Raw genomic sequence first — 26836 nt, 5'->3', positions numbered from 1 at the left:
GAAGAGAAGACTTTTCTTATTTCTTGTGTCTTCTATTAATTAACTGCTCCTTATTAGCTCTTCGCACAATCTCCAACTGCTGGTGAATTTTTTGGTATTCTGGTACAAAGATTGGTAGACTTACAGAAGAAGGACCACCTGATTTAGAAGCAGCTGCTAAAAAGTCTTCATAACTGGAAGAACAGCGGGAAAATTAAATACAGTGCCCATCCTTATTCAAGTCATGCACTTTCCATCCATATAAGGGCTGAATATGTTGAAAATCTGGGATTAATATTTGACATTAATACTCTTCAGCAAGATTTACCTGATGTCAAAAAGAGGAGTGTTATTAACAGTCTAAGGAGAAGAAAAAAATAATCTAAATTTCTTTATTAATTCAGGATGTACAGAAATGTTTATGTAGCTGTGATATATCAATATCATTACTGTATTGGGACAGGGAATGAATTCGAACATAAGGTTTTATATTTTAAGAAAGCTTCCTAAAGAAAAGTGACCATTTTTTAACAAACTTTCTTTTGGGTAGGGATGCTCATGTCACTGCTATTCCGAGGTCAAAATTGACTACAGAGAACACAAAGGTTTTCTCGAAATTGTAATGACAAGTGGCAACGGCGTGGCGCCTTCCCACACTAATCCGCTCTCTCCCCCCCAATGCAGACAGCAAAACACAACAATGGTTAACGGAGACAAAAAAACTTGACGTGGACAAGTCGAGGCAGGTGTTAATCGCCTGACGCATCAGAGGTCCGCCATTTTTCCGTAACTGTATCCAAGAATAAAGTCAAAAATATGTCGCCGTCTACTGGCAGCTTTACCGATTGTCGACAGAAAATATTCCGCGTCTGACTAAAAGGTTGTTAAGGGAACAAAGCTTTCCTTTGTGAGCGGCACTCCCCTTATTTATAAATAGCAGTTATTAACTTCTTTATTTTATGTTACCAAATCGTCTTCAGTATCGGGCTCTTTGCAACTCTAAGATGTCTGTTTTTACATCGGTGCACGGTTAGTGGCTGCGAATGATGTATCAACAAGCGCGAGGGGGCTTTCATATCTCACAGGCCTACATTAGCTACTCCTCTAACTCTGGTCTGTTGAAGAAAGGATGACAACTGATAATGATAATTAAAAAAATGATGACAGAAGAACCAGTTGGAACGGACATTAAATAAATCTTAATTAGATTTTACAAGACGTTGACTGTAAGAATTCTCTCTTTCTGTCTCTCTCGCTCTTTGTTCTCTCTCAAATATATGCACACTAGAATTATTCCCAGAATACAAAAGAATGGGTTACTAAAATTAATACGACAAATTAACATATTACTAATTAATGAGAGAAAATAAAATAGGAAATGATGCAGAGAACGTAAAAAAATTATTCTGAAAAATTATATACAAAAAATTGCAAATTGCAAAGACAATTGAATCAAATGAGTTGGTTGGTTTTGTGTTAATCGGGTAGCAAGGTAGCAATTCATAGAGTAACAGAGTGGGCATTATTTATAATACTGTACAGTTTCAAAACCACTGGAATAAAATATTAGGTTATCAAGGGGAAGTACCACATCTCTCTGAACAATAAGACAATAAATGATGTAATTATCAATAGCAAAACCTTGCAGTACGGAAAAGAATCAGGAGTTTAACCTCTGCTTGAGTTGCCTTAAGATTACGTCAAATCAAATAATGGCTATAATGCTAGTGTACGGGTATTAGCGTAAATTGCGTGTGTTCTTCTGACTGGTTTGCCTGTGTTGGGGGATGAGAGTTTCCGAAGAATGAACCAACTCCCCATGAGACTGGCTAACTCATCCTTAGTTGAAACGCCCTTATAATAGTTAACGCATCCAAAATTCTTCTCTAGGGATTGTCATTCCTATAGAAGACTGGAAGCTCTGCGCAATGGCAAAAGTACGTTTAGCATTTGACTAATAATAAAGTGATTATTTGCTTAATAGGACAGTCAAACATGAAACATCCCTTTTCATCTTTTAGTTTCTTCTTTCTAGTGACATCCATACTTGTTGACATAAAACTTTTAAGAAATCAATTTTTCCTAATTTTGAGATTAAAAGCAGTCTGATTCAAACTAAACTCGATATGACTCAATCTATTTTGTAAGTATCGCAAATTCTAATTCCATCGCAATCATGAGCCCTCTACTCTGTTTATTGGAGGCATGATTATCTAACTACTGCATTAAATATATTATAGTAGGCTTCCAAGGCTTTCGTAGGTGGATTGTCTTTAATTTTTAAATATTTTTTTTAAAAACATTATTGCCTGTATGCTCGTGTAAACTAATAGGTGGTTACATATTACTCAGAAATTAGTTGAATTACTTAAAAAAATTGTATCATTTATTGGTAAAAATATAAGCACAGCCACATACCATACCTAGAAGTTCGACAAGAAAAAAAAAAAAAAAAAAGCAACCCGTGCCCCGATCAAAGGGAAAAATAAAATAGAAGAAACAGATATAAGTGGATATTGATAAAATTTAACCTTAAAAGACGAAAAGGGAAGTGAAAGAATGTACTGAAATCAGGATCGAATTTTGACGTAGGTTATATTCCTCTTCTTCTATTAACTTCTCCTTTTTACAACTACTGTAATGTTTCCTCGAAATATTTAAAATATAACTTACTAAGCTTTTATTTTTAAATCCATTTAAATGTGGCTCTTCTCCAACACTGTTGCTTGCTCTTCCGTTTTCAGGTTATTGCCTTTTTTGCTGACAGGAGAACTGTCAGTAATCGTTCGTATTTATTTCCAACAAGGAAATAAATACGAACGATTCGAAGAACAAGAATTGAGCAAGAGAAAGGTCAAAAGATAGACGGTAATCTGTCTTCAGGAGGTGAAATCAATACATGAATGTAAGTTAAACCAAGTCTGATGTTTTAAAGGGTTTACTTTTGTTTCACTTTCGATTTAATTTTTTTTTTCTCGATAGCAAACTAAAATTGAAATACAAGGATATCACGTATCATCTAATTCTTTCATTATTAAAGTAATTATAAATTACGGTTCCAACATGATCACGAAGCTGCTCGTGTTGTTAAAGTCGGATAAATACTGCATATAGTAAGTTGTCGTTGTTTTTCACTGCTCTATAAATAAAGAAAATTCTAACCTTTGAGAGAAAGAGAGAGGGAGAGACGCAAACGAAGAAAGAGAAAAACAAAGAATACGGAAAAGAAAAATACATGAGAAAGAAAGAGTTGGAGAATGAAATATAAAGTGCAAAAAGAGAACCAAAGCGGAACCAGACAGAAAGAAGAAAAAACGGTGAATTGTTTTTTAAAGAAAGAAAGTGGGAGGGGGAGGGGAAGTACACGTCACGAAAAGGCAGTTGAGTCAGCTGCTCGCTTCACGGTCAGTTAATTTCCAGTTATGTTTGTCCTCTCTCCCACGTTTCGGCTAAATGGTGCTACGTCCACCAGATGGCATACTGCTCGGTAAAGAATGAAAACGGCATATTGGATTTAATGATTTTAAACTCCTAAAGGATTTCCCAGTAGAAACGTGAGAAAGTAATATTCTTCGGTGTTGCAAGAAGTAAGAGATGAATTCTTCTAACTTCTTAACATAGAAAAAACAAATGAACCACTGCTTGCAATGCCAGACTTCAATCAAAGGTCAACAGAACTTAGATTTGTTAAATTAACTATATATTGTTAAAACATTTTGGAAAATATTCAAGATTTTGAATCAATGATTATGAAAAAAAAAATGGTGGATTGTGCAGTATAGAGTATCTACCCATACGTCCTAGAGCTCGATGGAGATCTAGGACTTATTGGGGATATCGTCAAAGTAATAATAATGATAATTAAAACAAGTCGAGATTAAATAATAACCATTAGTGTGCTATGAGAAATCATCTCGCAATTAATTATTAGGAAACACAATTAAAAAAAAAAAACCAGAAACGAACATGTTTTGCTTTCCAAGGCGAATACAATTAAGCAAGTAGATTCTTTTCCAGCTATAGTTGTTCCCTGTTTTCGGCTATGATGAATAATTAAAAAAATAAAATCCTATATTGGTGTATCCTATGTATGAATTATTTTAAAAAATAAAATTTAGAATTAAATTAAAACTGATTGTTAACTTTAATTAAAAATGTAAGTCCAAAATTCATCGACACCCGTCCATTCATACATCTATTTATTTATTCTGTTTATTTATATAAGGAAGGGTAGACGAATGATGACGGGACTCCATATAAGTGTTTGGCACTGGGCTTAACAACTGTTTCAGAAATTCTTAGTGAGAATTCGTAAATCGAATCGTAAATGCACCAGGAACTGCTTTACCAAACTATCCACATATTTCGAAGAAATATCTCTAACTAAATGTATAGCAACAAAGCAAGGTTCCAAAGCGTATCCTCTGATATTTCCTCAGGTCTAAATTAGGATACGGAATCTCTCACTCACTCTCTCTCTCTCTCTCTCAAAAAAAAAAAAAAAAAAATGTTTCGTCTGCAGTGAGAACTTAAATTGCAATAATGCATCACAAAGCCCTTGTGGTATGTTTTAAAGAACCGAAAACATTTTAAATTCAGTTGTTGTTTTTTTGGCAAATATTCTAGTTGTTCACAAACACTGCGCTTTCTTTTTTTCAATGCTTTTTAAATTCTTTTTAATGTAAGAATTCTGTTCCTCCAATTTTATCTTTTTTTTTTTTTTTAAACCTTAACGTGTTGCAAATCAACGAAGTTACATGTGTTTCATAAACTGTTCTAATTGGATCACACTTTTTGTTGCTTAAATTCCTCCTCCCCCATAGGTTTCGTTTCTTTGAGAAGTACTGAACCGAATCTATTTCCCCCCCCCCGTGAATTAGTGACAGTTACAAATGGGGCCCAACTTTTCTGTCGTTATGCGCTAGCAGTATTCCAACACGCGTTTCTATTTCTTACAAATCATCTTATTTACAGATATGTTTAGTCTTCTGGAGGAAATAAAGTATTTCCTCAAGCAGATGTTTATAAATTCTTTTTAAAAAGTAAATAAAAACTTGAGAAAATAAGAAAAAAAAGTGTCAAAGTGCTTGCAACACTGGAATGGTGAGTAAAAGTGTGTATATAAAAAAATTCGCAGAATGTTATGCTTGTAATGTTGAAATATGCTTTGTGTTATTTATAACAATTTTTTGCAGGATCTCTAGCTCTAAAAATAAATAAAAAAAATCACTTAAATTTGAGTACATAACCGCTGATTTATTTTCAAATTTAAGTATTTCTGCAGCAGTTTTTTTAAACTTTCAAAGCTCTTTCTTTTTATAGACTTAAAATATTAACTATTTTTGTAGTAAATGATTTACGTTTACTCGGGACCCACCGATTCTATTTTCTGTAGTTACTCTTCTGAAATATAGATGGCAGCACACGGGTTCTAAATAAGATGTTATTAATAGTTGCTATTCTAAAAAACAAGTGATGAAAAACGTATGTTTTTTTTTTTTTTTCTACCCGATTGATTTTCTGAAACAGTGTTTCAGTAAAATCATCTAAAATGTGCTGTTGTATTTTATTTCGTCTTGGAGACACCTCTTATCAATGCATAGAAAAAATCAGCTAGACATGCTAGTCTCTCCATCACTTCGCAGGCAACGAAAAGTTCTTCAATACAAGAGTATCCAAGGGAAATTCTCTCCATGCATCGCTCATAATTTAGGAAATTTGTAGGTCCACAAATATCCATTGTTGATTTCTTGTCATTTCTGTTTTAATTAGCGAAATTCTTTGCTGTCTGAATCCATGGTCGGATATTTTTTAAATTAAATGAAGTTTAATATACAATATCGGCAAAACTTTCTGGTTCAACCATACACTGACTGTCTTCCCCCCCCCTTTTTTTTTCTTGTGCACGACTGTTCCCTTCGCAGAGATAAGAACAATTTCGTGTAGTTATAAACCAAGAAGTCCGATAGCTTTCAAGTCCCACGTGCAGCTGGAACTATAAAGTATTTATTTCCATCATGAAGCAATGGAATAATCACACTTAGCATTGAGGGATCTGTAAAAGGGGCGCCATTCGTCCCGTTTTCAGTGACTTACAAGGGGTGGGATTTAGCTCTTTTTCGAAAATATCGATTCACATCCCTTACAGAAACTATCGAGGGGGAAAAAATACAATATATTATTTTAGCAAAATATACAATAAATCATCTAAAAAAGACATCGTGACAACATTTTAGTTTTTAGAATGTACGACCAGAAATGGATTCTCATAACTGAAACGATCTCTACTAAGTTATTATGATGTAAGGAATGTAAGAGGTTAGTTTATCAAGCAGTGATTTTGCTGTGTTTCTCCCCCTAGGTGTTCATATTAAGTGGGCTCTATGGGTTTTTTTTGAGCCAATGCCTGCCGATTATTTGTGTGCACACTGGTAGTTGCCCACCCCGGATTACTTACCTGCTCAAATCGTTTAACCATGCTAATTGAGCAGGTGTCGACTACAACAGCAGCACGACTAAGGGGCCATTGGTGGTATGATACAAATGAGATCATTAAGAACCGCCTTCCAGTCTTTTCCATTGGAATCCAGCAGTGTGATGATACACTCAGGATCATGTAATTAGAGATCATAATTAGAGAGCAGCCTATGGCTGCTTTTTTTCTTTCAAAGATATTTCAAGTATTTTTAATCCATTAAAACTTGGGGGGGGGGGGAACTAAAAGTATGCAGTAATGTGATTTCTATAATCAGTTGCCTTAGCATTTAATTTAAAATGTTTACCAGAGATGGCGCTATGTTCTACCGATATATAATTTTTGAATAGGATGGTTCAAAATAACTATTTATAAATATTTTATACATATATAAATTAAAACATTATTAATAAAACTATTATTATTATTAATATAATAATAATATAATATATAATAATATATAATATGTAATAATATTATAATAATAATATTATTAATAATTAATAAAACTTAACATAAAAAATAGTAATAAAAAATATATAGTTAATTTTTTGCTGAATATGTTTTCAAATACGTGATAAATATAAGATAGTGAAACGTAGATTATATTTTTTAAATACTTATTCAAATGACATTTCATATAAGAAACAAAATATAGGCGTGTGTAGAGAAAATAGAATATTTTATTTAATAAAAAATAATTTCTGAACAATTTTTGTCTTTAAAAAGACACGAAAGAAAATGCGTTAATATAAATGGCCATTCTAGTAACAAAATTAACTTAAAAATTATATATATATATTTAAAGACTCAATATTGTTTATATTCTTCTTTCTATTCTTATCATTTATTGAGTTTTTTTTCTTCTTTTTTCATGGAATTGATCACATGCGATGTAAATATTCTTTAAACAACGATACAGCAGTACTGGAGGGAAAATCCTTCAGTACTGATTCTCTGGAATCAGTACTGAAGGATACTGATTCCAGCCTAATTCTCTGGAATCAGCTGCGCAAAAATAAATAAATTAAATTAAATATATATATACACATATATATATTTTTTTTTTTTTCCTGTAGACCCTAGCATCGTGGAAGGTACGATGAAGTCACACAAGCACGACTCCATAGTTTTCAAACAATTATTCTAAGAAAATATTCCCTAAATAGATCGCACAGCTCCACACCATGTTGTGCTTCGAGTAGCTTTGCTCATATCTAAGGAGGAGAGTAATTGAAATTTCGGCCTTTTTAAAGGCGAATAACAATACAAAAAAAAAAAAATGTAAAATTTTAGAAAATACGTAATAAAATCACCACTTTTGCTAGTAAAATAGGGGGAAAATCAGAATTGCCATAAAATAAGAAGTTATGAAAAGTACAACTGTACGGAATGAGTAATCGTAGAGTTATGATCCGATATACGGTACAGGTAAATCCCTAAAATTGCAAAAACATATTGACAGGTTAAAGGTCATGTAAACCTTCACCCGTCGGCGAATAGCTGGAAAGATAATCAACTATTCACTGGGGATTGGAAAGTATGGGAAGTAAGGGAAAGCATTTTATTGAGGATCTGGAGGGAGTAAGACTACAAAGAAAGGGCGTATCCGACAGCCATGTGCTCAATGTCTGTTCTTAACCTGTTGCTCCTCACCCTTCAGCCAGCTAATACGACTCCACCTCTTCCCTACTCTCCCCTCCTTTATTTCTCGACCCCTTATCAGCACTCTTGTCAGAAATCGCGACATCAGTGCAACAAGTTGTCGGTAACAAATTGGTGGCCAATTGATACTTCACACTCGCTAAGGGACCGCATCATCAAAGATGGGAAAAAAATCGATTCGGGGTATGCCGTTATCGGTACCCACAAGAGTGATCGATGGAGCGAGGGTCGATAGTGTCGGACGAGATAAATGTTTCGGAAGACTACCCACACAGTTCGGCAAGTTATGAGGGGATCTTGTAGTGATTTCCGCTGAGAAATGTTCCAGATTGAAAGGATAGTTACAAGCAGGTTAATGGAATTAAATAGGTTGTAGTTGCAGAACGTCCTCCTGTCTTACTTAATGGTCACTTATTTAACTTGTGCCGAGATGAAGTGCAGTTGTTAGCGCTTTATGATTAAGCCTTATAAGGTTAGGCCTAATGTGCTTTATAAATTCGATTACGCCCCAGCTTGATTCAAGTGCCGCCCACTGTTCATTTATTTAATATTTATATTAATTATTGTTGCAATCACCGTTTTAACGTTTTCACTTCAGTGAGAATAGCTTGTTAGTCTGAATGGGTAAACAAACTTAGCACTGATGTTCCTTACGAAATATTCGCCTCAGACAAATTTCCGTATTTCTTAAATAGATGTCGTCTGTTATCTAGAAATGTCAGTCAGTGCTGCCATCTGTTTGATGTTTATTATTTTTTTTTTTGCAATGTAATTGCGTGTAATTTTTGTTGCGCAATATATCGAACATGCTTTCACCCAAAGACATTATCTCCGCCTTAGGTAGGGGTAAATAGGATATCTAAAAGAACAGAAGCCAGAACGGTTTTTTTTTTTTTTTTTTTTTGCATGTGTGTTGTTCAGGAGAGAAAGAGGGTTCTTAATGGATCTACTTTCTAAAAGGAAAAAATATCGCCTGTAACATGTTCGGTGGTATCACTGATAACCTTGAAAACTCTTCAGAAGGTTACAAAAACACAGAAGTTTAGATGAACTTGACGATAATAATGCACTGTAGTTTATATTATAAAAATTTCGAGGTCAAAAATGTCTAAGAAACAGTAAAGAATATTTTACTGGCCTAATACAACTTCCGTTTCTCTATGACATGACGTGTTGCAATTCTCTGACAAATACCCGTTGAGATATTGCATGGAAACCTACAGTTCTAATTCTATATTCATAACTTACATTAACAGGAAATGAAATAAATACTTACCAAAAGTTAAAAAAAACAACAAGGAAACTGATGAATGTCTTTTATTATTATTTTAACTGTTGCAATTTCTCTCTCTACTAGGAACTCATTAAGAAAACGTAAGAAGTTATGTATAAATAAATTGCGCAATTATAAAGCTATACTTTTATTAATGGTTCATTTTTTTAAAGAGGCCTTGCAAAATTTTAGTTTTTTTGTCTATACAAATAACCAAATAAAACTACCATTAAGTTTCTATTATCAGGATACAATTTTAAGACTGAATTTTTTAATTAAATATGGTTATCATGTGTGGTGACCGGGATAAGAATAGCCCCACTGTAGCCCATGCATGTCGTGCGAGGCGACTAAAATGGGTACCCATGGTGGGTAATGGATGGCAATGCTGTAGCCAATGAAGTTTTAACTGAGGTTCGGCCATTGCTGTTTCCCTCCTGCCATGATCTGAGCTTATAGCTCTATATAGCTCTATATTACCCCATCCATACATTTTCTTCTACAGATAACGGGGAATGTGAAAAGGATTCTTGCTTCACCCATCTAGCCAAAAAAAAATATATATATAATAATAATAATAATAAATAAATAAATTAATTAATTAATATGGTTATAATATTCGATCTTTGCTGTAATGTAAAGCTAATCTACTGAAATTAAAAAAAAAAAATCAATAATGATCCCGAGGAAGTAATACGAGCACTGCAGTGAAAAATCTTTAATGGCCCGATTAAAAGTCATAGTGGTATCCTCGATCCCAGTAATGAACATTGTTGTTGTTGTTGTTGTTGTTGAACAGTCATAATAACGAATATTTTTTGGGGTTTGTATATTAAGCGTTTCTTTGTTAATTAACAAATATATCTCGCATAGAACAAAAGACGCTACTTACTGTAAGATAATATACCCATTTACTAAATATGTTCTCGTTATTTCAAAACAAAAATTTGTTCAGTTTTGAGTACAGAAAATAAAGTAAGGCTTTAATCCCGATTAACAAAAATGAATATAAGTTACACGTAGACCACAGGACAATCTTTTTGTGTCATCTTCTGGAGAAATCGGCCCACTGTCTGCATAGATAGTAAGACCGGAAAAACTGCAATGATAGTGGTGAATTCCTGTTATAAAGAAAGGGGGGGGGGGAAGAAAAAAAAATACTAGATATCTTTTATGAATGGGGTGAAGTAAGTTATCTAATATTCACAATTGGGGCCTTCAACTGAAGAGAGTTATGAATTTTCAAATGAATGAAATACGTTTTTTATTTTAAAAAAAAATTAAGGAAATGCAAGTTTTTTGGTCTGAAAAGCCGTCTTCAGTTCGGTTGAGACGGCTAATTCGCCATAACCGAAAAGATGTGACCGAAACCGAAGGAGGTCCCTTCGGTTTCGGTAAGACCCTTTGTTTACGCACAAATCTAGTGGAAATGAAAGAGTTTGCCAAAGGATTTTATTTTAAATTCTCTTCAGGAAAATAAAATAAAATAAATAATATAAAATCGAACAGAAAGAGAATTTAAAAATCTCTCTCACTTTCTCATATTTGAATTTATATTCCAATTTCTCTCTCTCGCTCACACACACGCAAATTGACCTGCTATCTACATGTATTTATGATTCCAACATGTTAGCGCTAGGTGGCGGCAAAGTTGTTTCTCAGCTGTATATGTCACGCGAATGACATACTCGGGTAGTTCCAAGAATAGACGCTGTGGTGTCATTACATCCTCAGAGAAGTTGGAACTCACGTGGTCTTTTCTTTATTAGCCTGGAGCTCACACTTGAATCGTTCCACTTGCATCGCTAATATTCGGATAAGGAACAAAGAAGAGTCGGAATAGCTAACTAATAGGTGTGTATTAAGAACAGCCTGGGGGGTCTCTCGTATGAAAGCGACGTGAAGAAAGTGGTGAAGCATGCTTCAATTTATTGTCTCATTACATTCATAAAGTAAAAAAAAAAAAAATGAAGGGCTTAATATAAAGGGGTAAAGGCGCATGAAAAAGTAGTGCCTTAAGAAAGAGAGAAACGCGATTACCTCCTACCAAACTGAAACGCCTCGATGATACGAATCTCAAGGCGAGCGCACACGTGTTTATTAGTAGCGAGCAAGGATATTTGACTCCGTTCAAACGCTGCTCAACCTGCCGCCCGATACGGAACCGCGCAGGCAACTACTCTGCAGTTGGCTAAAAGACGAAAGGCAATAACCTTCCGCGCTGCGTAGATTGCAAGACAAACTGCATGGAGGGATCACAGTAGGTACCTAAGGAGTCCGAGAGAGAGAGAGAGAAATCAACGTGTCGGCTTCCATCCGCGCAGTTACGGCACCGCACCGAGGATTCCAGGGCTGCCGATTTGTAGCTGCTGTTCTCCGAGCGGGCGAAAGCTCGGATCATGGCTGTCAGAAGACAATCAGTGTGTGTTTTGTGTACTGTGTTTTTACTGACGGTGCTACGAACGTCGTGTGGTCAAGTGCCGAAAGGACAACTAACCGATAAGGATATCGTGGAGGTTAATGCCGGCATCGAAGTCCCTTTTGGAAGATCAGTTTACATTCATCCAGAAAGGGATCTGAAAATTACGGTACGACCAGGGGATCGTTGTACGGTCCGCGTGATCCAGAATGATCCGTTGTCTCAGAGACCAGGTAGGTTAAACCCCATTCACTTCCCTTGTCAGTTTGCGGAGAGAGAGGTGCAATACTCGCACTTTGGCGCGCGCAGTCCCCCTCAGGACAAAGTGAAACTGTTGATACGGTACGACTCCCATGATGACACCGTTATCATCCCGATCGTTGTTACGGTACAAGTGCTTTTCGAACAGCTGGAAATTGTGACACGTAACATGCCCTTAACGGTCGATCACTTGCTAGGGTCGAGCACCCCTATCGACAATCGAGTGCTGCAGTTCACATACGATAAGGATAATCAGGCATGTCATGTAACAATACTGAATGTCGCCAGTGGGTTGCCTAAATACGGGAGGTTGATAAATGATACCAACAAAGGATTGATGCAGGACTGCGAGAGCTTCCTTCAGTCTGATATCCGTTATCAACATACTTCTCCTAGCAGCTCCCCTAACAGAGATCACATCCCTATGGTGGTGGAGCTGACGGATCAAGACGGAAACTTACTGAAACAGGAGTATTTCCAAGTGATGGTCCGGATCAAGGAGGGTGAGGACAACACCCCACCTCAACTTAGCTTCAGTTCTCTGTTGCTTATGGACGTCAACCAGTTTGTGATGACTGCAATCACTTCCAACATATTGGTCGCTGAAGACACAGAAACGCCGCCTGGTGAGTTAATATTTAACATTACCACTCCGTTAGGTTATGGGGAAGGTCAGATAGTGAGCACGGACGATCAGAACTTGCCCATCAGTTCCTTTTACCAGCAAGATTTAGAAGACTTGAAGATCGCTTATAAGCCGCCCGCTTCCGATTCTGACATTCGGAGAATCTTTCAGGTCGAAATGGAAGTGCTCGATTCGGAAGGTTTAACATCCGAACCCTTCACTCTCATGATTGTAGTGAACCCAATGAACACGCTGGCGCCTCTGGCTACGCGTAATACTGGATTGGTATTATTCGAGGGTCAGTCACGAAGGTTACAGAGTTCAAAAAATTTAGAAATTTCCGATGAGGATAACATCGATGATGTGACCTTGAATGTGATTCACGGATTGAGGCACGGTCAGCTGCTTTTACTTGACACTCCAGTAAAACAGTTTTCTCCTGCTGACTTAGATGCCGGACTAGTGACCTATCAACATGATGGTAGCGACACCTACAGCGATAACATTATTTTCCGTGTAGATGACGGTGATCACCAGGTAGAGCTCTTGTTCCCTATTACCGTTTATCCCGAAGATGACGAACCACCGACATTAAATGTAAATACAGGCGTGGTGATTAGAAAGGGGGAAGAAGTGGAAATAACCCCTTTTGTCTTAAGCGCAACAGACATCGATAGTGACGATTCAACTATAAGATTCGATCTCAAAGAACCCTTTTCCACCGAGGGTCAAATGATCATGAAACAGCCAGAAATTCCTGAAGATCCAGAAAACTGGAAGTTTATTAATGGTATGTATGAAAGAGTAGTCATGGATTGGATGCAACAAGATTTACTGGAAGGGAGGGTGTTCTATAGACACATAGGCGAACACAGTATTGACCCTGTAATCGACACACTCAAATTCACGGTTGCAGATGATAACATCCCTCCAAATGAATCTAAAATGAAAGAATTCGTCGTTAAGATCATGCCTGTAGATGATATTCTTCCACAAGAGTATCCAGGTACTCCTTTACAAATGTCTGTGGACGAATTCCAAGTGACAGATATCACAAAGAAACATCTTCGTTATACTGACTTGGATACTAAAGACAGGGAGTTAAAAATACGTATTACTAAGAAACCATTCGATACAAATGTTGGTAGTCCCATGGATCCTGGGAAAATAGTATTCTCAGAGGATCCCGATCAGGAAGTAAATGAGTTCAGTCAAGCACAAGTGAATCATCATAAGATAGCTTATAAGCCACCTCCAGTCGAACTTGGAATCGTTCAACGAGTCATTCAGTTTGAATTTGAAGTGGTCGATAAGGCAGGAAATATCCTTCCTAATCAAAACTTTTTTATTGTACTGCGACCTGTAGATAATAAGCCGCCCATTATTCTCAATAAAGGACTTAATGTTCAAGAAAATGGGATTGCTGACATAACTTCAGATGCACTTGATGCTCAGGATCCAGACACAGACTCGAATGCGATTATCTTCACTATCACCACTACACCTAAACATGGCATGATTCAGTTGGGTAGTCAAGAGCTGGGTGTGGGTAACTCCTTCGACCTTTTGGATATTGATAAAGGTCTTGTGAGTTACGTAAACAGCGGAGCTGAGATGGACAAAGATAAATTTCAACTAGAGGTCACTGACGGAGTTCATAAAGTTCCAGTAACTATACACATTACTATCCGTCCAATTGATGACGAAGCACCCCAACTACAAATAGCTCCTGGAACACTAGGTACTCGTGTTAATGTTCCGGAAGGTGGACGGGCACCTGTAACTACCAGTGTCCTCGAAGCCTCTGATCCCGATACCGATGACTTAATGTTGACCTTTTTGGTTGACGATCTTCCTAGACATGGCTCAATTGAAGTGAACGGTGTAATCGTTGACAGATTTAAGCAGCAAGACGTTAAAAATGGGAGTGTATTTTATGTTCATAGTGGCGATGAAATAGGGAAAGTTCCAGTCAATGACTCTTTCAATCTAACAATTACTGACATGTCCAATGAGTGGAATGTTGGAGGTAATAGAATCAATCATATTCATGTGTCTGTCACCATTGAACCAGTGGACAGTCTTCCACCAGAAGTCGAAGTTGGTCCTCTACTTAGCGTGCTAGAAGGAAACAAAAGTGCTATAACATTGTTTCATTTAAATGCAACGGATGACGACACTGACGAAGAAAGCATTGTGTGCACAATCACTGTTCAACCTAAACACGGATTTGTGGAGAATATCTCACCAGCACCTGGATCTGAAAAATCCAGAGCTGGACTTCCAGTTACTGTATTTTCTATTCAGGACGTACGCGATGATTATATTAACTACGTCCAAAGTATTCACAAAGGTCTAGAGCCTGTGGAGGATCGCTTTACATTCAGCTGTTCTGATGGAATCAATTCATCACCTCAATATGTGTTTCCCATTCAAATTTTGCCAACGAATGATGAAGTTCCAGAGATGTTTATGCGAGAGTTCGTTGTCTTGGAAGGTAATGAGTTGATCATAGACTTGCCAATACTTAACGCCATTGATTTGGATATTCCTAAAGACAATTTAGTATTCTGGGTAAAGAAGAAGCCAAAACATGGAGCTATCATGTCTCAACCTCCCACAGGACCAATACCAATTACCAGCTTCACTCTGGATGAAATCTCTGTTGTTTCCACCATAATGTATCAGCATGATGACTCTGAGACCTCCGAAGATGAGTTTGAATTGGAAGTCACTGATGGGTTGCACAACACGAGTAAAAAATTCATTGTATCGGTTATTCTTGTGGATGATGAAACTCCACGTCTTAGTATTAATGATGGATTGGAAATCGAAATTGGAGAGACCAGAACCATCACAAATCGCGAGTTAAAGGCAGAAGATTTGGATTCCGATGATGGAAATATCACATTCATCATACGGCAACCTCCAAGACATGGATTTCTTGCATATGTTGATCCTGACACTGGAACCCCTTTGTATAACCTTACCAAAGGACTGAATTTTACTCAGAATGATATTGACAATGAAGCCATTCGTTACTCTCACACTGGTGTCGAAGGTGTAAGAGATCTTATCAAATTTGATATTACCGATGGAGTCAACCCATTTGTGGATCGCTATTTCTGGATAATGGTGGAAGGAGTGGACACCCTATATCCGGATGTCATCAATAAAGGAGTTCAACTACCAGAAGCAGGTCGTGTGACCTTAACAACCGATATTCTTAGCACTAGTGACCTAAACAGTGACGATGCACAACTGCAATTTACCATTACACGTGCCCCAAGTAAGGGTCATCTAGAAAGTACCGACCATCCAGGTATCCCCATTACGAAATTTACTCAAATGGATTTAGCCGGAAACAAAATCTACTACCTGCACACTAGCGATGATGAGGTTAAAATGGACAGCTTCGAGTTCGAAGTGTCCGACGGTTATAACTCCATCTTCCGCACCTTCCGAATCTCGATCAGCGATGTTGACAACAAGAAGCCTGTTGTGTTTGCAAACGATCTACGCGTCCGCGAAGGTGGTGTGCGGCTCATCACTCCTTTCGAACTCAAAGCAGAAGATCGCGACACGGATGATCCCCACTTGAAGTTCACCATCACTCAGCAGCCGGTACATGGCAAGCTTCTGCTGGACAAAACGCTTCCCGTTAAGGTGTTCACCATGGCTGACCTTCACGACAACCGCATCACCTATCACCATGACGGCAGCGAAACCACGGACGACAGTTTCTCGTTTGTCGTTACCGATGGAACGCACGTCGATTTCTTTGTGTATCCCAATACGGAGAAGGCAACGAAAAAAGCCGTGACGATGGAAATTGAAATTGTCCCAGTGGATAACGTCGTCCCCCAGTTAGTGGTGAACAAAGGAGCCTCCTCCATTGTTCCTATGGATAACGGAGAACTCGGATTTCGTTTCACTAATAAAGTTCTTAAGGCTCAAGACAGAGACAGCTCCGATATCAAATTGCATTTCATCATTACCACCCCTCCGCAATACGGTTTCATCATCAACAAGGATTTTGGTAACGCCACCATAACTAATTTCAGCCAAGGTAAGTTCCACTTAGTATCTGAATAATATAATTTTATTATATAATTTGTAAGAAGGTTTTCATAATAACGCAGTAGAAAGAAACAAAGAAGTGCTTCATTATTTTCTTCGTTTATTATTTTAAATGACGTTACAAAAATAAATAAATAAATAATAGTTTCACTTCACCGAAAGCCAGATCATTTGATTTATAAACTGTAATTGTTTGTTGCTTAATGAGTACTAATAAGTGATGTTCGTTAATAGTTTATGCAGTAAATATATATTTAATGACATATGCATGACTAATACGTGAAGTTAAATATAAATGTCTTAATCAAAAATATTTAGTACCAACTTATGCAGGAAAAAGGTACTAGATCTCCAAAAAAGTTCTAAATTTTTATTTGCTTTCGTTTCATTCACTCTATTTAGGGAATTTTACAGTATTACTACCTTATTATCATAGATGAACGCAATGTAAAACCGCTAAATTAACACATGTACGACAAATACGAAAAAAAAAAAAAGAAAAGTCAAAACTCATCTCACTGTAGTCATCGGAGTCCAAGAGCTGCAGTTGTCATTCATCATAACTGAAGTCCCAATTGTAAATCTAGCACTTGACATGTGTACTAATTTACCGTATAATTTTTGTCTCGTTTTAGTGTTTAAAATAATGTAACATTACATTTTCAGTTATTTAATATGCTATTTACATATATACATATACAGGGGTTCCCACTCACAAGAAAAACACTGGAAGTATTTATTCATTATTTTTTAACAGATTTTGCTAAATTAACTAACTCTTCAGAAATAATAAAATCTGTAGCTGATAAATGTTTCAATTTTTCTTTTGTCAAAAGGAGTCCATTCATCAAAGGAGTTTGTAGTTGATTTCTAATTTTATTCTTATTTATTTTCTTAATTATATTCTTATTTATATTCTTTCAGTTGCTGCTGATGAAAGAGGGAGGCACGGTACAGCTTTAACTAATGTTAAAGCTGTACCGTGTTAAATTAGGAAACATTTGTTCTCCTGCAGCATTTTTCATTTCAAAAACTTTATTCCAAAAAAAAACACGAATTCTTGACCTTTTTTCAATGCTTTAACATCTCAAAGTTGCCATTTTTTATATTTAAAAACTGACCATTGTCGGCTGGATTTCTCTTTTCAATGGAATTCAAATTACGCTGTGCATCAATAAAAAGTGGTTATTCATATTAAAATATTTACTTTTTCCGCTTGTTTTCATTATTGTAATGATCTTATAACGCCGAGAAGTATTTCAATAGCGAAGAATATATTTTCATTGGCTAATACCAGTCGGATTGTGTGCGTATGGGGGGGGGGGGGAGAAGGTTAGCGAACAGTGAAAAAAAAAGAGAGAAATCATGCTTGTGTCACTGAATGTGACATATTGTTATTTTAATTATTATTATTATTCGGAAGGAAGAAAGTACTAGATCTGTTGGTGAACGTACCAGAATACTAAAAATTTATAAAAAGTACTAGATCTAGTAAGAAAGTACTAGTGATGGCCACCCTGATCGACTCCAGAAAAAAAAAAAAATAGAATTATGAAATTCAAAATAGAAAGTTAAGTTCATCGCACCCAAATTCCACTCTGAATGCATCCAAATACTTCTAGCGATCTCGTAGTTCATTTATTTGTAATTCATCTATCTTTATTTGATTTAGGTGTTTTAGTAATTTACTAAATAATAATAACAACATCAAAATATATGCATTTTAAGTATTAATAATTGATTATTTTTATAATTTTATAATATATAATATATAATTATTATTGAGTAATAAGGAGAAAATTCCAAGATTCACACGAAGTCAATCCATCAATACTTTATATTATAATTTAAGTTAGGTAATTTATTCAAATGATAAACTAGTTTTTCCAGGTTATATTTTTCATTTCACTTAAATGCTAACATATATGTAGCCCTTATTATTTTTTTTTTCAACAAATGCTTACGATGCATTTGATAAGATTACTGTGTCGGTAGGTGGACATACCATATCGATGTTTTTAGATTATTTTAAGTAGGCCACTGGAAGCTTATCCCAATCTCCAAATAAGGTGGAGAGCAACTGTTTGAACTATTTATAATTATTATTACTATTCGTACTCTACCATAATAAAATCAATTTTAAATATTAAACTCAGGCGAAATCTGAAACACCTGCAATAACGAAATATTTCCCCAGTACACTAACATCTCCTTTCTCCTAGACACTACAACGTCCGGTATACGTAAAAAGAAAACTGTTGTGGATTTATGGGGTAATCTTTTCAGCAGACTTGTCTAGAAAATAAAGAAAACAGCAGGAGTCTTCATAATGTCCATTAAGAGTGCACTTTACAACCACGCGCCTTTCATTCGGACGCTTAAAAATGCTGTATAGTACATGTGAGTTGACTTTAATACCCACACTTGAAGGTCAAGTGCAGATTGTCTGGGAAAAAAGAAGTCCAGAATATTTCTGCAGTCAATGTTAAGGTCTTGGAAGCTAGTTAATAGTCCACTTCATATCATGGACTTCATTATTCAAGGGGGAAAGGAGATGAACTGAATGTAGGGGGAAGACTAACTTGGAAATAGATTACTGAGAAAAGCTCTGTTTTGTAGTACTTAATATGCAAGTGGGATGACTAACCACCATACACTTGATAATTAGTGCGCTTTCATTTTTTTATGCATAACCATAATGCCGTGACTTCTATTTAAATTAATAAACTGAAATGATGGCTTTTATAACGCATTATAATTCAATTACAGCAGTGTCATTTATACTCTGTAAAATTCAAACCATTCTTTTGTACTCTTTTGTAACACCTTTGACCTTCTAACAGAGGCGTAGCTAGGGTGGGGGAGGTCTGCCCCGGGAGGCATTCTGAACCTTTTTGAAGTTTTGCAGTTAATTCTAAAATAGTCTCGAGTGCTCATTTCCAAATATTGTAATACTACTGCGAATTTTCCTCACAAGTGCTGTAAGTGTTGCTAGTGTGAGAGGAGTTTTTCTAAATAAAATGGATTAAGAATTACCTACATTACTATGAAATCGACTTCACCAATGTCATCGACGATTTTGCTAACAGAAAAGCAAGAAAAATAACATTTTAGAATGTTGAAATTAAAGTTGAAATAAACAAAAATAAACGACGTATAGGGAAATAAACATAATTTATTTCCCTATACATCGTTTTGACTTTTTGTAGTATTGAGAAGGGCAGCAAAACCATGGGACCGTCCAGGGCGGCAAAAGCTCTAGCTACACCACTGCCATCTGACGAGATAACGTAATGTCCTAATCACCTACTGACGATGAATCTTATGAATTCAATAACTTATACTTCTGACCAATAAGTGGAATTCCATGGATTTTTATATATCAAGAATCATAATATATATAAATCACGTGACTCCTGACGCTTCAAAATCCTACTATACATTTTAAGTGAAAAATCAACAAAATGAAGGAGCTACGGTAGTGGGATGTAATAGTTTGATATAGAAACCTCCCAAACCATTGCATTTTAAAATACATTTGCAGTAAGATGATGCTTAAAGTTTCTTCAGATTATTAATTCCAGTGATTGAATATTTATTCATTGTAACTACGATTACTCGATGTTAAATTATAGGTTACGAGTCTTATAATTATGCAAACGATGTATAAATTATTCATACCATATTTGGTGTCCAGGAAAAGGCGTTGTTGGTAGTGAAATAACGAATACTCTCTCTCTGTCTTTCTTGTTTGCTTGTCTTATAAGGTTATTATATTTGTATGCAGTTTATTCAGAATATTTTATTAATTTCTAATAAATTACAGTAACAAAGTTCTTTACTTTGAATTATTCATCGCCCATATCATAAATAGGAAATTCAGATTAGGAAATTTACTTTAAAAACATCGATTAATTACTCTTTTGACTTCTGCATCTAGTTAGGATTTCAGACATCTAATGATAAAAAGAAAACCTCAATCAGAAAAAAAAAAAAAAATCATAAATCTGTAATTTAGTCCTAGATTACATCAGCGTGTGTCACTTTTTACGTGTGCTATCTTTCTTTCGCTACAACTATCCTCTACATTATGGGCTTCTGCATCGTTTAGCTACAAAACCGAATTTAATCTTCTAGCACTTGTCACTGACCTCCAAAGCTACGCATCGTCAACTCTAATATCACGCCCTCTTACGAGTAGTTGTAGAACTGTGAGAACAAGTCTCTTTCTCTTACGGTATTGGATAACTGGCAACATGGATAGACGTCAATGTTCTTGATGGTGTTGATCATTTTACCTTTTCAAGGCTTAAAATTCAGTTGTTAAGTGCGATTTATTTTCGAAAAAGGATCAAAAAGTTTCATTTATTAGTAGAAAAAAAAATATTTTATATGATTTGGGGGAAAAACTGCTTTTTTCATCTTCATTGATAACAGTGCGAACTTCTTTTGAAGACGTATTCGTGTTAATTTCACTTGCAGTGCCTGATGAACAAATGGCGTGCAAATTCTTTCATCATCGCTTTGTGTTGTGAAGCAATTTATTTAACTATGAAACAAAGAAGTCGACATTTCTGGACATGCGCAGTACAATTTCTAAAAAGATATGGCTCCTTCGGCCGGATTATTTAAAAAAGCACTATCTAGAAATTGTAAGCAATGAACAAAAATTAAAAGTAAAAAATTTAGAGAGAAAAACAGAAAACTAAAACAAACAAAAAAACTGTGGAAAGGAATTTGACACTTTTATAGCGATGGTCTTCGTTATTACACAAATGGAATTTTGATCAGTTATATTTCTAAACTCGGCTCTTCTAGAATAAAGTATATCGCCCTTAACGAAGCTTCCTATTATTTCCGAATAAAGTTTTTGGAATATGTTACATCTTATCACATATCTACGTCAATTTCACTTTCACTTACAGCAACAGTGAAAAAAAATCGATCGAATAGATTTTTAAGAATAAGTTTGTATGTATTAATAATATAGATGACGGAGTAAATCCAACTAAAAATATTTAGCTTTGTTTTCTTTAATATTAATATTCTAACTTAAATTAAGTATGAAACTTTAATTAAAAGTAAAACTTTGAAAAATTATTATTATAAAAATTAAAAAAAGTATTTTAAATTAAGAAATTCTTTATACACCATTTAATATATCATATTTATTATGTACTTTAATCAATAATTTAGAGGTTCAATTGAAGGTGGCGGTGATTAATAGCCTTGGAGGGTAATGGATAGCAATACTGTAGCCAATGAAGTTCTAACTGAGGCTCGACTATTGCTGTTACCCTCCTGCCATGATCAGAGCTTTAATAGCTCAATAACACCTTATCCCTACACTGTCCTCTACAGATAACGGGGAAGACGAAAAGCATTCTTGCCTCGCCCTTTTAAGCCAGTCCTTATAAGGACTATAAGGTTGGAGAATCGACCGTGAGATGCGGTGATTAATACCTTGGAAGGTAATGGATGGCAATGCTGTAGCCAATGAAGTTCTAACTGAGGCTCGACTATTGCTGTTACCCTCCTGCCATGATCAGAGCTTTCATAGCTCAGTAACACCTTATCCCTACACTGTCCTCTACAGATAACGGGGAAGACGAAAAGCATTCTTGCCTCGCCCTTTTAAGCCAGTCCTTATAAGGACTATAAGAATTTAGAGAATTGGTACTTTTTGTTTGACCTCTTGCAAAACTGTTTATTGAATTGCAGCCATGAATGAGGGGGGGGGGTGTAAATGCAGTCACTCAGAATAACAAATGCATACACCGTTTTCTAATTAAAAGTGATTAACAACATTTAGAAGAAAGTGAAAACTGGCTATAAATAGAAATGTCCTATTTAAATCAAATATTTATAATAGATTGCCTCCCGAATATGATCTGCATTCAAGTGTATGTGATAAAGGGCATAAGTTGTGTTCTATGACTGCAAAATATGAAGTCAAAGTCGAGTATCAGAAACAACTAATTGATATAGGAAGCGATAAAGGATTGTCAGAATCATTAAGCTTAATAATGCTATAGTTGGTCACACGAGTATGCATACAATTGGAAACTGAGCGACATCTAACACAAATACAGTACGACTAAGATAGGCAAAAGAACATTAGAATCAGGTAAATTTTGGTCAACCTCTTTAAACATGAATAGTTTAATAATAAATTTACGAAAAGGAAACTTTTGTTTTCAGCTATTTTGCCAACTAGACACTCACAGTATCATAGGATATTAATATTTGCTAAGATATGCCAAGATAACAGTTCATCAAGTTTTCCTTTTAAGCATTACGAGATAAATCCTGATTTTTTTTTTTTTTTTTTTTTGACTGTCCGCGACGGACCTTGTGACTGTCCCCGCGGTTAGCCCAGTGCAGTGATGGCGAACCTATGACACGCGTGTCAGCACTGACACACTTGAGGATTTCAGGTGACACACCTTGGATGCTGAAAAATATTGATATTCTGACGAAAAAACTGCGATAAATCGTGTAAGATCGCTCTCAGTTAAGGCGAAGGTAGGTTTGTTCATTGAAAGAACTTTCTACCAGTAGTCAGCAACAGAAAATTCATTAAATGTAATGTAAGTTTGTAATTTCAGTTTATTAAATTAATTGTTTAATATGAATTCATAGATTTTATATCAATGTCCTATTAAATAAATAGCCTAATATGATATGTATAAGTCACCATCTATGATTATGTAGTTACATTTATAATGCATGTATGGAAGTGGCACATCAACAACGTCAATATTTAAAAAAAAAAAAAAAAAAAAATTGACACACCTGGGTAAAAAGGTTCGCCATCACTGGCCTAGTGGCTATGCGCTTCGCAACCATATGCCTGGGGAAGGAGTGTCCTAGGTTCGATTCCCGTCGACGACGGGAGGAGCTTAAGGATTTTCCTCAGTTTAATTCCGAAGTTTGTCGGTCTTGGGCGTGGACAGCAGGGTTTTTCCACACACGGAAACAGTCAGGAATACTTAAGGCAATCTCTCCAGCAATAGGTCTGAATTGTCAGTTATTATGCCGGTCCCGAACCCGGAAAAAAATGGGGACTATTGAGGTGGTGCCGTATCCCCCCGTCAAAGGGGCTCACGGCCGTTGAATCACCATACGAAATGAATGAATGAATGAACCTTGTGACTTAATCCAACCATATTTAAATAACTAACATCCTTTGTTTTATTTTTGGTGGGTAATAATTAAATGTCTTGTGATGGTAATAATGTGTTTCTGCACACGTGCTACTGTTGCTTCTGGCGATGAACTTGGCAGCCTTTCCCACCCAGACCTGACTAGTTTGATTGGCTCGTGATTCTCATGTTAGTTGTAAACTACTTGTGGTGATGCTATTTCCTTGACTGCGGGTGGCAAAAATTAAACTGCAGAGAAAAATGTTATAATTAAGTATAAGAACGTTGAGAATGGCAGAATCGTGCCCTTAGATACTAGATCATTTTTCAAGGGATTTGAAATCTAGCATCTTACCATAGATCCTAAACGGGACGTAATGCCACCCTGGAATAACAGTTCAAGAAAGAAGAGAGAGAATAGAAAGTAATTTAACTCCCTGAAATACGTGGGGAAGATTAAACCAGTTTCATAAGGCAGGCAATAAGACAACTGAGAGCATTTTAATGGCGGCTTCGTTTTTAAATTTGGTTCACAGCAACTTGATAAAGAGAATGCTTAGTGTGCCAAGGTGTAGTTGGCATCGAATATGATGAAATAAAGGTAGAATAATATTCTTCTTGTTTGTCTACGTTTCAGTTTTTTAACCTTATTCTTGAGACAACGCTTTGGAAAAGATAATTATGAATCCCTCAGCAAGGATTATACCTGTTACTAAACAAATAAACCGCCCTGAGAGTGCACACACACACACACACACACACACACACACACACACACACACACACACACACACACACACACACACACACACACACAGTTGACAAACAGTACATCGTCTCATAATCTTGGCTATCATTTCCTGTTCATCATACTGGAAATTTTCATTTTCATTTGATATAAATATCCAAAATGTTCGATTTGTGATATTCATTTCTTTCACTGTTTGTACTTTCTTGCTCTCAATAAATGCGAAAAGTCAGTATTTGCTGCCATAGTGTTATAAGGCATGCTGCAATTTTTAATTAGTATCTATGAGTAACAGCTTCTGTGCTTGCTTTTCGATTTCATATTGTGTGCATTTATGTTGAGATTTATGCAGTTTTATTCAAATATTATCGAGTAAAGATAGCTGTGTCCGGATTGGTGGTTAGCAGTGATATATCAGCTGTTAATTCTATTCCTTTTATTGATATAGTTTATGAGATGGACTAAATTATTGACATGCCCCCCCCCCCCTCTTTGGTTGATAAGACCCTGACAACTCGTCAGAAGAATACACAATGAACAAACTAATATACTCGTTATGGACTGCGAAATATCTTACAATCAAAGCCTAGAATAAGTTACCAATATCAAATTCACTCCAAAACTTCAACAGAGGAAGAATGCGGTTTACGTGCTAAGAAATTAATCAGTTACAAGGGCAATGACAAGCATTAATTCTGCCAGTGACTCTTACATAGTTTGTCTGCACTTTTAAAATACGCCCACTTTAACATGCTGTTTTGTCATTATATCACATAGAAGAGTTCATTGATACGAAACGGTATTTCCCACTTCTAGTCAATGCAGGCAAACTATCCTTAATCTACCTTTAATAATGCTTTTACTTAGCGTGAATTGCGTATATATAATTATAATTTTCATAGCGTGTGTCTTTGCATATAGCTTCCATCATTCTTCGAAGCCAAAGAATTCGGGGAAAAAGAAAACTTCATCATCGTGGCCTAAGATCCAATAACCCAATAGCAGATTCAGACATTAATAAAAAAAAGTCAAATGAACAGAAGAAAATGAACTGTGATTCTCTCAAACACACCCATCAGTAACTCAAGGCACTTACAGTTATTTTTTTTTTTTTTTTTTGCTTCCAAATTAAAATGTCTGTCTTCTATGATAATTTGATGATCATTGAGGAATATCACGAAGCCTATTTAGACTGGACTAATAGCGAAGATCGTCGTTAGCCTAATGCAAATGTTTGTTTACGAGTCACGTAAGACTGTATAGCGTGTTCGCTTATTAAAAGCAAACAAAAAATAGTGCGTGTTTCGTGTCTATGTCTAAACAAAATAATTTTTATAGCTTGTGTTTTCGCGTATAGCTTCTATCATTCTTCGAACAAAATAAACAAAATAAAATTAACAAAATATTTGTGATTGGTGAAAATAATTGGTGAACAAAATAAAAATTTGCCCCTTCTCAGCGGACGTTTCAATTGCTGTAGTACAACGCGACGTTCGAAACAAAACCGTCAGTTACAACGAAAGTAGTTCTTTAATTTAGTAACTTAAAAATTCGCTAATTAAAATGGCGCTGTTATGCAATGACTTTCAAGATGATGTAAATCGCATGGAGTCGTTTACAAAATAAAAATATGCTCACAACTTCAGAATAGTCTTGTGCAAGTATATCAAATAAAAATAAGCATCGCACACTTTATTCACAGAATGTTCGTTTGCATATTCTTCTGTCTTTCCCATAGTGACAACACGCTGAGTCATTTTAAATAATGATTACATTTGACATGTTCTATCGTTATTTTTGAAGAATTGGAATTCTATATACATAACTGGCTTTTGTACTACTTCGGATACAGCAGTTAATTCAATTAACTGTACATTACTAATTGGATATTTTCATAACCTTTCTGAAATCGATACCATATTACCATATTCTATAGTTATACTTACTGACACAATACTATACATCGCGTCAGCAAGTATAGAATACATCAAAAAAAAAAAAAAAGTACATTAAATCGTATATCATCTCTAGTGATCCTTAAACATTTTTGAAACAATCTTTGAAGTCATAACAAACATGTATTGATATCCACGTATAGATAACACTTACCTATATACTGCCTGGAAAGAAATCAAAGGACACCCCAATGGGAAAGGTGCATCGTGC

The 26836-nt window shown here is 35.7% G+C and overlaps 1 protein-coding gene across 1 annotated transcript in view; it reads left to right on the top strand.

Annotated features, from left to right (window-relative positions):
• Positions 1-11362: 11362 nt before the first annotated feature.
• The window catches only part of LOC150106714 (FRAS1-related extracellular matrix protein 2-like), a 119492-nt gene continuing 104018 nt past the window's right edge, over positions 11363-26836 (top strand). Inside the window, exon 1 of the mRNA XM_090393302.1 lies at positions 11363-16766. Coding sequence (XP_090249428.1) covers positions 11792-16766 — 4975 coding nt within the window. The 5' untranslated portion in view covers positions 11363-11791. The remainder of the gene's footprint in view (positions 16767-26836) is intronic.

This window comes from Typopeltis vanoorti, chromosome 5 (genome assembly GCF_054136105.1).
Source record: "Typopeltis vanoorti isolate ZY-2024b chromosome 5, IOZ_Tvanoo_1.0, whole genome shotgun sequence".
Lineage (NCBI taxonomy): Eukaryota > Metazoa > Arthropoda > Arachnida > Uropygi > Thelyphonidae > Typopeltis > Typopeltis vanoorti.
This window is presented reverse-complemented; position numbering and strand designations above follow the sequence as displayed.